Source organism: Lepidochelys kempii, chromosome 3, assembly GCF_965140265.1.
Source record: "Lepidochelys kempii isolate rLepKem1 chromosome 3, rLepKem1.hap2, whole genome shotgun sequence".
Taxonomy (NCBI): domain Eukaryota; kingdom Metazoa; phylum Chordata; order Testudines; family Cheloniidae; genus Lepidochelys; species Lepidochelys kempii.
This window is the reverse complement of record NC_133258.1, coordinates 73039065-73053858: the sequence shown is the minus strand read 5'-3', so window position 1 is coordinate 73053858 and position 14794 is coordinate 73039065. Positions and strand designations below refer to the sequence as shown.

The 14794-nt window shown below is 43.6% G+C and overlaps 1 protein-coding gene across 3 annotated transcripts in view; it reads right to left on the bottom strand.

Annotated features, from left to right (window-relative positions):
• The window catches only part of UFL1 (UFM1 specific ligase 1), a 50832-nt gene extending 36664 nt beyond the window's left edge, over window positions 1–14168 (bottom strand). Inside the window, exons 1-5 of one of the 3 annotated variants that reach the window (XM_073336791.1) lie at window positions 14023–14168; window positions 12667–12812; window positions 5934–5962; window positions 4667–4764; window positions 1223–1337 (exon numbers count right to left, since the gene is read on the bottom strand). In XM_073336791.1, coding sequence (XP_073192892.1) covers window positions 1223–1337; window positions 4667–4764; window positions 5934–5962; window positions 12667–12812; window positions 14023–14099 — 465 coding nt within the window. In that variant the 5' untranslated portion in view covers window positions 14100–14168. The remainder of the gene's footprint in view (window positions 1–1222; window positions 1338–4666; window positions 4765–5933; window positions 5963–12666; window positions 12813–14022) is intronic. The other 2 variants (XM_073336789.1, XM_073336790.1) reach the window with 2 other exon arrangements.
• Between the last annotated feature and the right edge of the window lie 626 nt (window positions 14169–14794).

Below are 14794 nucleotides of genomic sequence, written 5' to 3'. Positions count from 1 at the left end.
CAATTTTTCCACATCCTTCTTGTAGTGTGGGGCCCAAAACTGGACACAGTACTCCAGATGAGGCCTCACCAATGTCAAATAGAGGGGAACGATCACGTCCCTCGATCTGCTGGCTATGCCCCTACTTGTACATTCCAAAATGCCATTGGCCTTCTTGGCAACAAGGGCACACTGTTGACTCATATTCAGCTTCTCGTCTACTGTCACCCCTAGGTCCTTTTCCGCAGAACTGCTGTCTAGCCATTCGGTCCCTAGTCTGTAGCGGTGCATTGGATTCTTCCGTCCTACGTGCAGGACACTGCACTTATCCTTGTTGAACTTCATCAGATTTCTTTTGGCCCAATCCTCCAATTTGTCTAGGTCCCTCTGTATCCTATCCTTACCTGCCACCGTATCTACCACTCCTCCTAGTTTAGTATCATCCGCAAATTTGCTGAGAGTGCAATCCACACCATCCTCCAGATCATTTATGAAGATATGAATGTTGTGATAATTTAGTCTGAATTCCTGCATAACACAGGCCATAGGACTTCCCTTTCAATGCGGACTTCCTTTGAACAAGAGCTTTTCTCATTGAAAGGGAAGTCCTATGCCTGTGTTGAAAAAACATCCTAATTTTTAATTTAAAAATTTCCAGGGATAAAGGATATACTGCACAACTCTTGGTAAGTTGTTCCAATGCTGAATTACTCTTACAGTTAAAAACGTGGATCTTAATATATAGTCTAAGTTTGTCTAGTTTCAACTTCCAGCCCGTGGTTCTTGTTATATTTTTCTCCTCTAGATTGAAGGGCACTCCTATTATCATATTTCTGTTCCCCAGGTATAGATTGTGATCAAGTTCAGCCCTGAATCTTCTCTTTTATAAGCTAACTAGATTGATCCCCTTGAGTCTTTCACCTGAAGGCAGTTTTTCAAATTCTTTGATTACACTCTTAAAGTATGTTCGTTCCTTTCTCCTAAAGTATCACAATGGCTGAGAGGAAACCTAGCTCAGTTCAGATACTGAAATCCGTACCGGCAAATTTTAATCTAAAATCGGTTCATAGCCGCTAAAATGCAAACCTGAGAGATTTAATACTGACCTGCTTAGGACACTACCCAAGACTTCATATAACTATCATCTTTGTTGCCTGGATAATAAAGTTGCTATAAAAGGGAAACATTTCTTCAAATCAGAATTCAATGTTTCTATATGAAAGGGTAGTTAACATGCAGTAACCTGTATCAAGAAGTCTCCTGGAAGGTCGTATGCCTTGCAGAGTTCAGATATTGTCACCTGACCAGTTTCCTGTAGTTTATCATTTATTTCTTCTGCTAATTGGTCTAGGTAACTCCTTATGTAAAACCAGGAAGAAAAGACATTAGCGTGACATTCCCAATTCAACTTGCATCTCTTTACGTACAGTTATTCTGCCTCATTAAATTTATTTGTTCAGAGTAAACATTTTTCCAGGGTATACATAAATACATGGGAACTTACTATAAAACAGAAATAGAGGGGCTGTGGTAATTCATCTTGCTCAATACAACTATTACAGGGAAAAGGTTGTATTTTTAAAATTATGCTAACCAACCCACTAGTTTGCAACCTGTTCATTTATTTCCTTACAAGGAACAATAAGAAGTAATTTCACAACCCCCTCATAAAAAACACACACATTTTTTTCTCTCCAAGGAACCTGAACATGGATTTTTATGGGAGATGAGAGTGCTCAGCATGTCACTGGTTCTGGTCCATGGAAGTATATTCTCTGCCCCAAAAATAAGTTCTGAAGCATAATAAATAATAGAAGACTATAGTTATATTGCACCTATAACATCTAAAGTTGTATCTCTTGACCACTGTATACAATAACTCCTCACTTAACACTGTAGTTATGTTCCTGAAAAACGCGACTTTAAGCAAAACAATGTTAAGCAAATCCAATTTCCCCATAAGAATTAATGTAAATAGGGGGGTTAGGTTCCAGGGAATTTTTTTTTTTTGCCAGGCAAAAGACTATTTTTTTTTATATATACACGCACATATATACACACACAGTACAAGTTTTAAATAAACAATTTAATACTGTACACAGTAATGATGATTGTGAAGCTTGGTTGAGGTGGTGAATTCAGAGGATGGGATATTTCCCAGGGAATATTGCTAAATGATGAACTAGCAATTGCCTGAGCCCTCAAGGGGTTAACTAGTTGTTAATAGAAAAGGAGTACTTGTGGCACCTTAGAGACTAACCATTTTATTAGAGCATAAGCTTTCGTGAGCTACAGCTCACTTCCTCAGATGCATATCATGAAAACTGCAGCAGGCTTTATATATACACAGAGAATATGAAACAATACCTACTCCCACCCCACTGTCCTGCTGGTAATAGCTTATCTAAAGTGATCATCAGGTGGGCCATTTCCAGCACAAATCCATCCCACCACCAACCTCAGCCTGGTCCAGTCCACACAAGAGATCCACTTCCTGGACACTACAGTGCTAATAAACAATGGTCACATAAACACCACCCTATACCGGAAACCTACTGACCGCTATTCCTACCTGCATGCCTCCAGCTTTCACCCTGACCACACCACACGATCCATCGTCTACAGCCAAGCTCTGCGATACAACCGCATTTGCTCCAACCCCTCAGACAGAGACAAACACCTACAAGATCTCTGTCAAGCTTTCTTACAACTACAATACCCACCTGCAGAAGTAAAGAAACAGATTGATAGAGCCAGAAGAGTTCCCAGAAGTTACCTACTACAGGACAGGCCTAACAAAGAAAATAACAGAACGCCACTAGCCGTCACCTTCAGCCCCCAACTAAAACCCCTCCAACGCATTATTAAGGATCTACAACCTATCCTAAAGGATGACCCAACACTCTCACAAATCTTGGGAGACAGGCCAGTCCTTGCCTACAGACAGCCCCGCAACCTGAAGCAAATACTCACCAACAACCACATACCACACAACAGAACCACTAACCCAGGAACTTATCCTTGCAACAAAGCCCGTTGCCAATTGTGCCCACATATCTATTCAGGGGACACCATCACAGGGCCTAATAACATCAACCACACTATCAGAGGCTCGTTCACCTGCACATCCACCAATGTGATATATGCCATAATGTGCCAGCAATGCCCCTCTGCCATGTACATTGGTCAAACTGGACAATCTCTACGTAAAAGAATAAATGGACACAAATCAGATGTCAAGAATTATAACATTCATAAACCAGTCGGAGAACACTTCAATCTCTCTGGTCACGCAATCACAGACATGAAGGTCGCTATCTTAAAACAAAAAAACTTCAAATCCAGACTCCAGCAAGAAACTGCTGAATTGGAATTCATTTGCAAATTGGATACTATTAATTTAGGCTTAAATAGAGACTTGGAGTGGCTAAGTCATTATGCAAGGTAGCCTGTTTCCTCTTGTTTTTTCCTACCCCCCCCCCCCCCTCAGATGTTCTGGTTTAACTTGGATTTTAACTTGAAGAGTGGTCAGTTTGGATGAGCTATTACCAGCAGGAGAGTGAGTTTGTGTGTGTATGGGGGTGGGGGGGGGATGTGAGAAAACCTGGATTTGTGCATGAAATAGCCCAACTTGATTGTCATGCACATTGTGTAAAGAGTTGTCACTTTGGATGGGCTATCACCAGCAGGAGAGTGAATTTGTGTGGGGGGGGTGGAGGGTGAGAAAACCTGGATTTGTGCTGGAAATGGCCCACCTGATGATCACTTTAGATAAGCTATTACCAGCAGGACAGTGGGGTGGGAGTAGGTATTGTTTCATATTCTCTGTGTATATATAAAGCCTGCTGCAGTTTCCACGATATGCATCTGAGGAAGTGAGCTATAGCTCATGAAAGCTTATGCTCTAATAAATTGGTTAGTCTCTAAGGTGCCACAAGTACTCCTTTTCTTTTTGCGAATACAGACTAACACGGCTGTTACTCTGAAACTAGTTGTTAATGTAGCCTCACACTCTACAAGGCAGCAGGAATGGACCGGGGTAGACAGCATAGCAGACAGAGAGGGAGACACAGTGTGTGCCTGAGAGAGAGATGCGCATTTCCCCTTTAAGTACCTGAACCACTCTTAAGTACACTGCCTTGTTAAGTTAATGAGTAAGCTAAGACCACAACTGCTGAAGGAAAGCTCCCTCCATCCTGAGCCCTGTCCTGTGTCCCTCTGAGATGGGGTAAGCGGGGTGCAGGAGCAAGGGAGAGAGGGACACTCTGACATTAGGCCCCCTCTTTCCCCCCCCCCCAAGAAAGCAGAAGGCTCGGGGAGCAGCTCCAAGGCAGAGGGCAGGAGCAGCACATGGCAGTGGGGGGGAGGGACAGCTGAACTGCTAGCAATTGGTAGCCTGCTGGGCGGCTGCCTGCCGCACAGGGAACTTAGGGGAGCAGGGAGTTGATAGGGAGGCTGCCGGTCCACCCTGGTTCCAAGCCCCCCACCAGCTAGCTGCAACAGGCTGCTCTTTCTGCAAGCAGTGGACATGGACAAAGCAGGCAACTGCCTGCTTTGTTAGAAGGGAGCATTTCGCAACTTTAAACAAGCATGTTCCCTAATTGATCAGCAATGTAACAACGAAACAACGTTAACCAGGATGACTTTAAGTGAGGACTTACTGTACATTTCTCCAGAAGATACTCACTCATTTATAAACTGTCCCAGTACCAGCTGAATAGTTCTATCTGATTTAACAATGTCATTAGCTCGGCTTTCAATATGGACCAGGTCGACATTTATTATCTGGAAAAAAAAAATCCATCAGTCCCTTAAATTCAAATTAACTTTCAGACATTAAGACATACTTTCAAAAGGATAGGAGTACTTGTGGCACCTTAGAGACTAACCAATTTATTTGAGCATGAGCTTTCGTGAGCTACAGCTCACTTCATCAGATGTTTACCGTGGAAACTGCAGCAGACTTTATATACACACAGAAATCATGAAACAATACCTCCTCCCACCCCACTGTCCTGCTGGTAATAGCTTATCTCTATTACCAGCAGGACAGTGGGGTGGGAGGAGGTATTGTTTCATGATTTCTGTGTGTATATAAAGTCTGCTGCAGTTTCCACGGTAAACATCTGATGAAGTGAGCTGTAGCTCACGAAAGCTCATGCTCAAATAAATTGGTTAGTCTCTAAGGTGCCACAAGTACTCCTTTTCTTTTTGCGAATACAGACTAACACGGCTGTTCCTCTGAAACCTTTCAAAAGGATATCTGCTTTTTATTTGCTCTATCATATTTATGTGCAAGTAAGTCTGTGGCTTGGAACAGAAGCGTTTGTGCTTTTAAAACATCTCTTCTAATAACAACTAGGTTAAAGGGTCCTAGAAAAGTAAGATTTTTGTAAAGCTCTGAAAAGAAACACTTTGTCTTCCAGAAAGTTTTCTGATTTCAAGCAATTTTACTTGAGACAGAAGGAAAAATTAGTCACAGAAGATGACTGGGGGATAGAGATTAGTGGAGACAAGTGATTAAGGAAGAAAGAGAGAGGACCCAGAGAGGCATGCAAAGTTTATTATATTTCACTGCATGACCCAATAGCTCTAAATTTTAGCAAAGGCGGACCTTTCTTATCCACCTGTACTTCTCAGTTTAAGAAAGCAGAAATATTCAAATCATCAAAAAAAACCTGCTTCTTTTTTTTAGGGGCAATTTTAAAGAGTGTCACAGTACTACAGAGTACTTATTTATCTCAAAATCAGAATACGCATGAATACAACATTTGTGAAGTGATACACAAATGGACAAAGTAGTCAAAGTTAGTGAGAAGTGCCACCAGTTTTGCAACCACTGCTATACAGCACTTCAATATCAGCATAGTAACTTACTTTGAGACTGACTGATGCAGTACAAATAGAGAAACACAGAAACAAAAAGTATATGTATTTTTATAACAAAAAATTACCTGTTGTAAGTCAACAATGTTTACTCGACCTTTGAAAAAATACAAATATAATTTAAGTATTTAGTACATCAAAAGCTTTGAACAGGTTTATAATGCAGCACAGCCAATCAAGTATGAACTCTATTTCATTTTTTTTAAGTGATCACAAGGAGTGTGATTGACAGCATTTAAAGCTGAAATCTGTTTAATCAGAGGAAAAAATCCACATAATGGCAGCAACAGTGCAAGATTCCCCATGACACCCTATATGCCTAAAGACAACGTTAACAGAGTCTATAAAAGGTAGAAGAATTGTTGAGACTCTCCCCCCTTTACCTCTGTGCTGAAACTGTCATGTTATGATGCCAACAAAACATGAAGAAATGGTTACTCACCCTGTGCAGTAACTGTGGTTCTTCAAGATGTGTCCTGTCCCCCTATGAGTGCTCCACTCTAGTGCACTTGCACCCTGTGCTTTTGATAGGAGATTGCTCATAGCAGTGTCCATTCAGCCTGCACATGCGTGTTACTCAGCCTCATTCCCCATGCTGTTGCTATATAGCATTGTTCAGGCTAACCTCCACAAAGCCCCATGACAGAGGGGAAGGAAAATGGGTAGTGGAGCACACATGGGAACACACACCTCAAAGAACCACAGTTACTGCACAGGGTGAATAACCATTTCTTCTTCTTCGAGTAGTGTCCCCATGAATGCTCCACTCTAGCTGACTACCAAGCAGTTCCCCTTTAAGGAGGAGGGAGCTTCAGAGTCTCATTCAGTACGGAAGAAAGTACAGCTGAGCCAAACACGGTATCAGAAGCAGTATCACAAATTATTACAGCAAATGTATGCACAGAAGTCCAAGTTGTGCCTTTACATACTACAATGATAGGAGTGATAGGATCATCACTGCAAGTGTCACCATTCTGAATTTTTGTGCCTTCACAAATGTGTTGAGTAGTCTTAAATCTAGGATGGGTCTCCAACCATCATTTTTTATCAGAACCAGGAAATACCTGGAATAAAACCCCTTCCCTCTGAGCTGTGCGAAACCTGATTCTATAGTACACAAGTGTAGAAGAGAGTCTATTTCCTGCCATAGCAGGTTCTCATGGGAGGAGTCCCTGAATAGGGAAGGAGGGTTGTGAGCGGAAGAGAACTGAAGTGGATGGAGTACCCTGTGTAAATGATCTCTAAAACCCACTTGTCAGTAGTTATGGTGAAAAGAGTTGCCGAAAGGAGGAAAGCATGTGAAACGTTATAGCTGATAAGAAAGAGGATGGCAGCTCAGGATCTCAACCATCCCATCAAAATTGATCCTTTGAAGTGGACAGTTGTGAAGTTGAAGGCTGAGAGGTGGGTGGTTTCCGTCTCTGAAATCTCTGCCTCTTGTGGTGAGGTTTTATGGCCTCTGCTAACTCAGGAACTGTGCAGGATGGATCTCTGTGCTTTCTGGGACCTAGTAAATTCTCTCTTCAGAGCAGGTGTGTAGCTCCCTGGAGATTGTAAAGTGGCTCTGCAATCTTTTAATGTATGCAAGGATTCGTCCGTATTACCAGCAAACAACTTAATGCCGTCAAAAGGAAGGTCTTCTATCGTATTCTGGATCTCCTTTGGGAAGCCAGGGGACCCTCCTCATAACTACTGCTGTAGAAATAGAATAAGTAGCAGTGTTGAGAGAAACCTGCAGAGATAGCCTGTGAGGAGCTGGCTTTCTGCAATAATTGACTGGAACTGCTCTCTGTGTTCTGTCGGCAGATGGTCAATAAAGGAGTTTAGCTTGGTATAATTTGTGTAGATGTAGTTGGCGATTCTAAACTATAAAGTAGTCAAAGAATCAGATTTTCTACAAAGAAGGTTGAGATGCTTATGATTTTTATCATAGAGTGTAGATTTAGTGTAGTTCTGCCTACCACATTTGTTAACTGCCTCAACTGCCAAGGAATTAAGAGATGGGTGAGAAAAAAATTATGACTCCTTAGAGGGAAATATTTTTGACTGCCCTTTTGCACGTGGGAGAAATTGACGCCAGAGTATGCCAAATGACCTTTGTAGGATCCAGGAGTGCCTTGTTGACTGGCAGGGAAAACATGGGCATAAGAGGCTATATGGAGGACGTCAAGCAGCTTCTGATGTGGTTCTTCAAATGCAGCGACCCTCAACCTTTCCAGACTACTTTGAGGAGTTTGTTTTGTCTAATGTACCCCCAAGTTTCACCTCACTTAAACAATAATTGCTTACAAAAGCAGACAAAAATACAAGAGTATCACAGCACACAGTTACTGAAAAATTGCTTACTTTCTCATTTTTACCATATAAATTATAAAATAAATCAATTGGAATATAAATATTGTACTTACATTTCAGTGTACAGTATACAGAAAAGGATAAACAAGTCATTCGCTGTATGAAATTTTAGTTTGTACTGATTTTGCTAGCGCTTTTTATGTAGCCTCTTGTAAAACTAGGCAAATCTCTAGATGAGTTACTGTACCCCCGGAAGACCTCTGTGTACCCCTGGTTCAGAACTACTGCTTCAATCTCCTCAAGAGGGATCTGTAAAGAATCCACGATGCTCTTGATGAGATCCTGAAACTGCTTAAAAATCTTCAGCCAGCGATGGTGGAGCTTCATCCTGGGATGAAGAAAGATGTTCGCGGTTGGAGAAACCGCATCATCAGCCCTGGCCTCCTATTCCTCAAAGGTCTCTTCTTGAGTCTCCAGTAAAGGGAGGATAGGAGGGTTGTCTCTCTCTGTGAATGGCTGAACTTTAGGCTCTAGACAATTGGTGGCAATAAGCCACCCAGGGATTCCAGCATGGCCAAAAGAGTGGCACATATGGCATGGGTGGTGGAATCCACAAGTGCTCACCCCAGCGGGATAGTAGCTGTGGACATCTGTCATGAGTGAGCTCAGGCTCCTCAGAAAAAGAATCCTCATGGGGTGGAGTGGAGAGCCTTGAACAGATATTTGGGAGGTTGAGGCAAAATTTTTCTCTGAATCCTCCTCCTTTAAGTCCTTGGTAATGGTGAGAGAACAGAAGCAGCTTGAGATACCACCATCAGTACCGGGTAGGTGTCCAGAGATCTGGAAGTTCTTGGTGCCAAAAAGATATCGGCGTTAAGCAATGGTGAATCAGGAGTCTCGGACGCTCTGAGGTCTTGGGGAAACCAGGCATCTTATAGTACTGACAGCATTGTTGGTATTGTGTCCAGGGCTTGTGCTGAAGTAAGAGTAGTGATGGTACTGTGAGTATCAAATGCTCTGGGTGGAATCCAGACAGAGCCCAACGAATCTTTTCCAGTACCATTGTAGAACTCTTCTTGCCGCTGCGGTCTCCTACTAGTATCAAAGGTCTCTCGGAGCCCGATATTTTAGGGTTTCTTCACTTAGCAGAGCTCTCGGTACTTGAGAAATCAGCAGCCTCGGGGATACCATGTCTGAGACTGATGGGATCCGAGGGAGCTGATGTATTCGATTTCTTTGACGTAGGTTCCCTACCTGGAAAACTTGGAGCACAGTCATTGGAAGACTTATGAGAGGAATCGTGGGTCTTCCTCTTAGATGCCCTCGAGGAGTGTAGTTCAGAGACAGAAGAGGCACCCGACTTACTCGGAGACTGGTTTATGCAAGGGGGAGGAGGGTGAAGAGTTCCTGATCTGGGTCAGAGGCCATTCGCAGCAAGTTCTCCATCATAAGGAGTCAAAGTTTATCTCCCTGTTCTTTCTGGCTCTAGATTTTAACGCCAGACAGAAGTTTCACTTTTGGGAATTATGAGATTCCCCAAGGCAATGGATGCAGTGGGAGTGTCCATCACTCACTGGGATTGCCTCCCAGCATGACAGGCAACCCCTGAATCCAGGAGAACTAAGCATAACCTTGGAAAGGGCAAAAGATCCCAGGGAGCAGGAGAATGATCAAAAAGCTATATAACACCTTTTTTTAAAAAAAATACAACTAATTACTTTAATAGACTAAGTACAAAAGCTAAGAGAACACAGCTGAGCCAAAACCAGAGGTGCTGGAACAATTTGTATAATGGAGTGCCAAGAGCCATTGAATCAAACTGTAAACCCTGTATACAGTGGAAACCACTTCAAACCAGGGGGTGCAGCAACACTCCCAGCACCCCTTGTTCCAGCACCTACGGCCAAAACTCAACTTGAACAACTAGCTAAGGCTTTGTCGTAAGCCAGGACAGTTGAGAAAGAACTGAGAATGGTTAGCCCGCACAGTGCCATATAGCAATGGGATGGAGCACGAGACTGAATAACATGTATGCACAGGCCAAATGGACACTACTAGAGAAATCTTTAATCAAAGGTGCAGGGGATGCAACTGCACCTAGAGTGGAGCACCCATAGGAACACTACTAGAAGAGGAACACCAGTTTACTAGGGATGGAATTGAAACCACCAATTCTTTCTACATGTGCCAGAAACTGCTATCAAAGTAACAACTTTGAACTTTTGCCAAGCGGACACACTGATGCAGCACACATTAAGGTAATCTTTGGAAAAAATCAGCTGTAGTGCATGAATGTGGCAGGTGTGTTAACTTATTTTCCAAACCATATGATGATATGAACTTCACACAGGAGGGAAAGATTTTAGATTAACTAGAGCAGGGATGGCCAACCTGTGGCTCTGGAGCCACACGTGGCCCTTCAGAAGTTCGTATGTGGCTCCTTGTATAGGCACCGACTCTGGGGCTGGAGTTACAGGCGCCAACTTTCCAATGTGCTGAGGGATGCTCACTGCTCAACCCCCAACTCTGCCACAGGCACTGCCCCCATTCCACCCCTTTCCGCCCCCACCCCTGAGTCTGCCATGCCCTCGCTCCTCCCCCCTCCACCCCAGAGCCTCCTGCACGCCACGAAACAGCTGATCAGCAGGTATGGGGACGGGAGGGAGGCGCTGATCAGTGGGGCTGCCGATGGGTGGGAGGGAGGCAATAGGAGCACTGGGGGGTTGGGAGGGAAGCTGATGAGTGGCATATTACTGACGTATTACTGTGGCTCTTTGGCAATGTACATTGGTAAATTCTGGCTCCTTCTCAGGCTCAGGTTGGCCACCCCTGAACTAGAGGTACCATATGTTTCTCCGCATTCTAATTTAGGCCATATCTACAGTAGGAATGCTTATCCAACAGAGTATACTAAATCAGCAAAGAGCACCTAGGGTGGATGCAGCTATACTGGGAAAGCAAAGGTTTGTATTGGAATAGTAAAACCACTCCCCCCAGGTAAAACATGCTATACTGTTTAAAAGTGTAGTTTTATTGGTATAACTGTGTCTGCATTAGTGGCTTATGTTGACACAGCTGTTGGTCAGAGATCGTGCCTCTTTGCACCTCTGACTGATAGTTATGTTGCTACAGACAAATGGGTAGTTTAAGCCATATATGCTCCCTGTGCATCTAAACCATACCAAATACAGCAAAGCTTTTACTACTGTTCGCTGTGATATATAGACATGGAAGAACATGCTGGATATGATTCTACTTTCTACATCAACAAAATTGATTCTAAATTGTGATTGTTTTTACCTCTTACAACATCGCTAGCAATAAAAATGTCTCAAATACAATTTTCAGATTCTGAGTCAAGGTTGCAGGCTTCGTTCTCAGGCCTCTTCTATTTCAGAAAATTTGCACTGATGAAACTAAGTCAATTTAACATCAAATCTAGTTACACCAGTGCAAACGTCCAATACAGATGTTCTTAAATTGGTTTAAATTACAATTCCCATGGCTGTAATGCATCTATATTAGAGGTTTTCACTGGTATAATTATATTGGTTTTAAATTGACAGTTATATTACCGTAGGTTTTCTAACAGATACACGCCTCTCAAAAATAATCTACTTGTGAAGTGAGTCAAACCTCATCATGGAGCCCTTTAGATCCACTTTTCTGATTATAACTGCACATACATTTATTCCTCCACAGAGGAAAATGTTTGGTTAGTTGAGTGATTTGCCTGATTCAACAACCTTTTTTTAGTTGTCTTTGAAAACTGTCTAAATATACCAGTCATGTTTAGACCATTTCTGACTGTAAAGCAATAATATTCAGTACAAAACAAAACCACCCATATGCACATGCTTATTTTGTACTACAAGATCAGGCTTTAAATGCCTACAAAAGTACAATGAATTTCTTCAGTCTTAATCACACTTTTAATGTGATAGCAACAGAGTCATTAACAATCATTAAACAGAGCACTACATTTATTGAATTTATAAAAATCACTATTTTATTTACTATACATACAAGATACAAACAATATTAATTCCCATAAAATATCAAAGCACATATTTTGGCTTATATTCTATATATATCATAATTCTAGCAATATATTAAGCGTGCTAAAAGATTTCTTTTTGTGTGTTGTAACATCTTTGTTCTATATTCTTAATACTAGAAAATAAGGTAACATTGACAATTCTGGTTCACAACCAGCCAGTGGCCGGAGTTTGGAAGGGAGACAAGGGTAGAGGAATTAATCCTCAGTGAAGCAACAGGGAAATGCAAACTTAAGCCATATTTTTCCACGGCATGCATCCGATGAAGTGAGCTGTAGCTCACAAAAGCTCATGCTCAAATAAATTGGTTAGTCTCTAAGGTGCCACAAGTACTCCTTTTCTTATTAAGTTTATTGAAGGACAATAGCAATCTTCAAATCCCCAAATTATTTTCTATGATCTTGCTATTAATTTACTTGAAGTGAAGAAAAACAAATGTAACTCTTACCACCACAAACATGAAGCTCATCCTGTATTTCTCTGCTAATCTGTGCTGGAGTGATATACTCCTTTCCATCAAGCGTATGCACTACGTCCAGCTGCTTTTCAGCAATCAGTTTAGCAACAATCTCTATGCAGTTACGTTCAGACAGCCTGTGGACATTATAAAGAGTAACAAGGTCATTTAAAATGAGAATTTGCTAATTTTAGGATAAATAACTGAAGCTTTTAGAGTTTTACAATCTGAAATATTATTTTGCTGTTCTCTGCACACAACTTTCAATGTCAATTCCATACAAAATCCTAATTCTCTTTTCATTTTAAAAACGTGGTCTTAGTACCTGCATACGTTCCTACAAAAGATTAAACTTTATTCATGTGAGTAGTATCAAGTTATTTTTCTTGCTCTCATGAATAGTCAATGTTTCAATGAGACCACTCATATCAGCAAAGTTAAACTCTTTGTCACCTTTTCAGGATGAGGTCCTATGAGTGTAGTTTGTTACTTTGAAACTTGATTTTTAAAATTAGTTAAATGAATAAATGATTGCCCCCCCTTAAACAAAGTAAAATGGTTTGTCAAGACAAATAAAGACAACGCACTACTAAAAGATTAAATATTTAGCTGATCTGCTGATGTGGATAAATAGGACGCAGGAACTCAGAGGGGCGGTGTTAGTTTGAAACCCCATCAACTTTAAAATGTGAGTTAACATTTTCACTTGCCCATTTCTGTAGTTTTACAATCACTGCTTTCCTATTTCAAAAATGGGATTTCTCCCCTCCAAGGTGCCAGGCCCAAAGAACTCCTGACTCTGCAGTGACTGCGCAGGGCCCACTGGCCACAGAGAAAGGAAAAAGAACAGGAGGACTTGTGGCACCTTAGAGACTAACAAATTTATTTGAGCTACAGCTCAGGAAAGCTTATGCTCAAATAAATGTGTTAGTCTCTAAGGTGCCACAAGTCCTCCTGTTCTTTTTGCGGCTACAGACTAACACGGCTGCTACTCTGAAATCAGAGAAAGGAAAAAACATTTTCTACTCCACTTTCAGCTACAGCAACCTTGTTAGGATCCGGGCCGCGGTGTGCTGGTCACCGCCCCCAGGTCAGGGCGCTACATGCCGCCCCCACCCCAGCGGGCGGAGTGCTGCACCCCCGCCGCCGCTGCGCCCCACAGAGCCCTGGACACTGGACCTCCCCACAACTGTCCAACACGCAGTGCTCGGCGCTGCCCAGCCCCCTCCCAGCGCCCGGGGTTCCGCGGGCCGCCGCCTCCGGGCCGAGTTCGGGGGGGGGGGGCGTGGCCGGGCGCCTCCTCTCGGTTGCCCGGCCGGGGGGGGTCAGGCACCCCAGTCCCGTCACCTCTGCGCTGCCTCGGCGAACTGCGCCCGCTGGAAGTCGGCAGCCAGTCTCCGGATCTCCTCCCAGGCGGCCGCCATCGCTACCTCCGCCGCCACACGTCAGCCTAGCCGCCGGGCTACGGACCGGGAGCAGGGACAGACCGCTGCGGCGCGTCACCGATCGCCTTCGCCTCCCCACAGCGCCCCCTAGAGAGGAGAAGCAGTTGCGCAGGGAAAGCGGCTCCCCTTCCCGCCCCCGAGTGGGAGACGGGCTCCCCTGCGCCCGCCCAGCCCTGGACTTGCGGGGCTTCGATCCCGCGTGGGCCTGAAACGGGACAGGAGCCGTGTTAAATACCCTCCAGCCCTCAGCCTAGGGCCGGCTCCTATCCAGCCTGCCTGGGGCAACTCATGGCCCCAGGTGGGAGCCTCCTCCGGGCTGCCAGCCCCCGACCTGCCACGTCCCGTCGGTACCTGCAGGCTGGCGACCATCCGCCAGGGGTGACACTTGTCATAGGAACGTGACGGTGGCAAGGAAATGCCACTTGGTGGGGAAGGTTTCTCAGGTGCAGGATGGAATTAAACTGGAGTCATCCAGGAATAGCTAAATTCGCACCCCACCTTAATCCGAATGACCTTTCAAGTGTAGACAAACCTTACCCTAGCCCATTTAAAGACACCACATTTACCCCTAGTCTAGACAAGCCTTGGCTCAGGTTGAGTGATTGGGATTTGCTCGCTTGTTCGGCTTGAGCGCAGAGAGCAGCAGTCTGGGCTCAGTAGGAAGAGTACTCTCC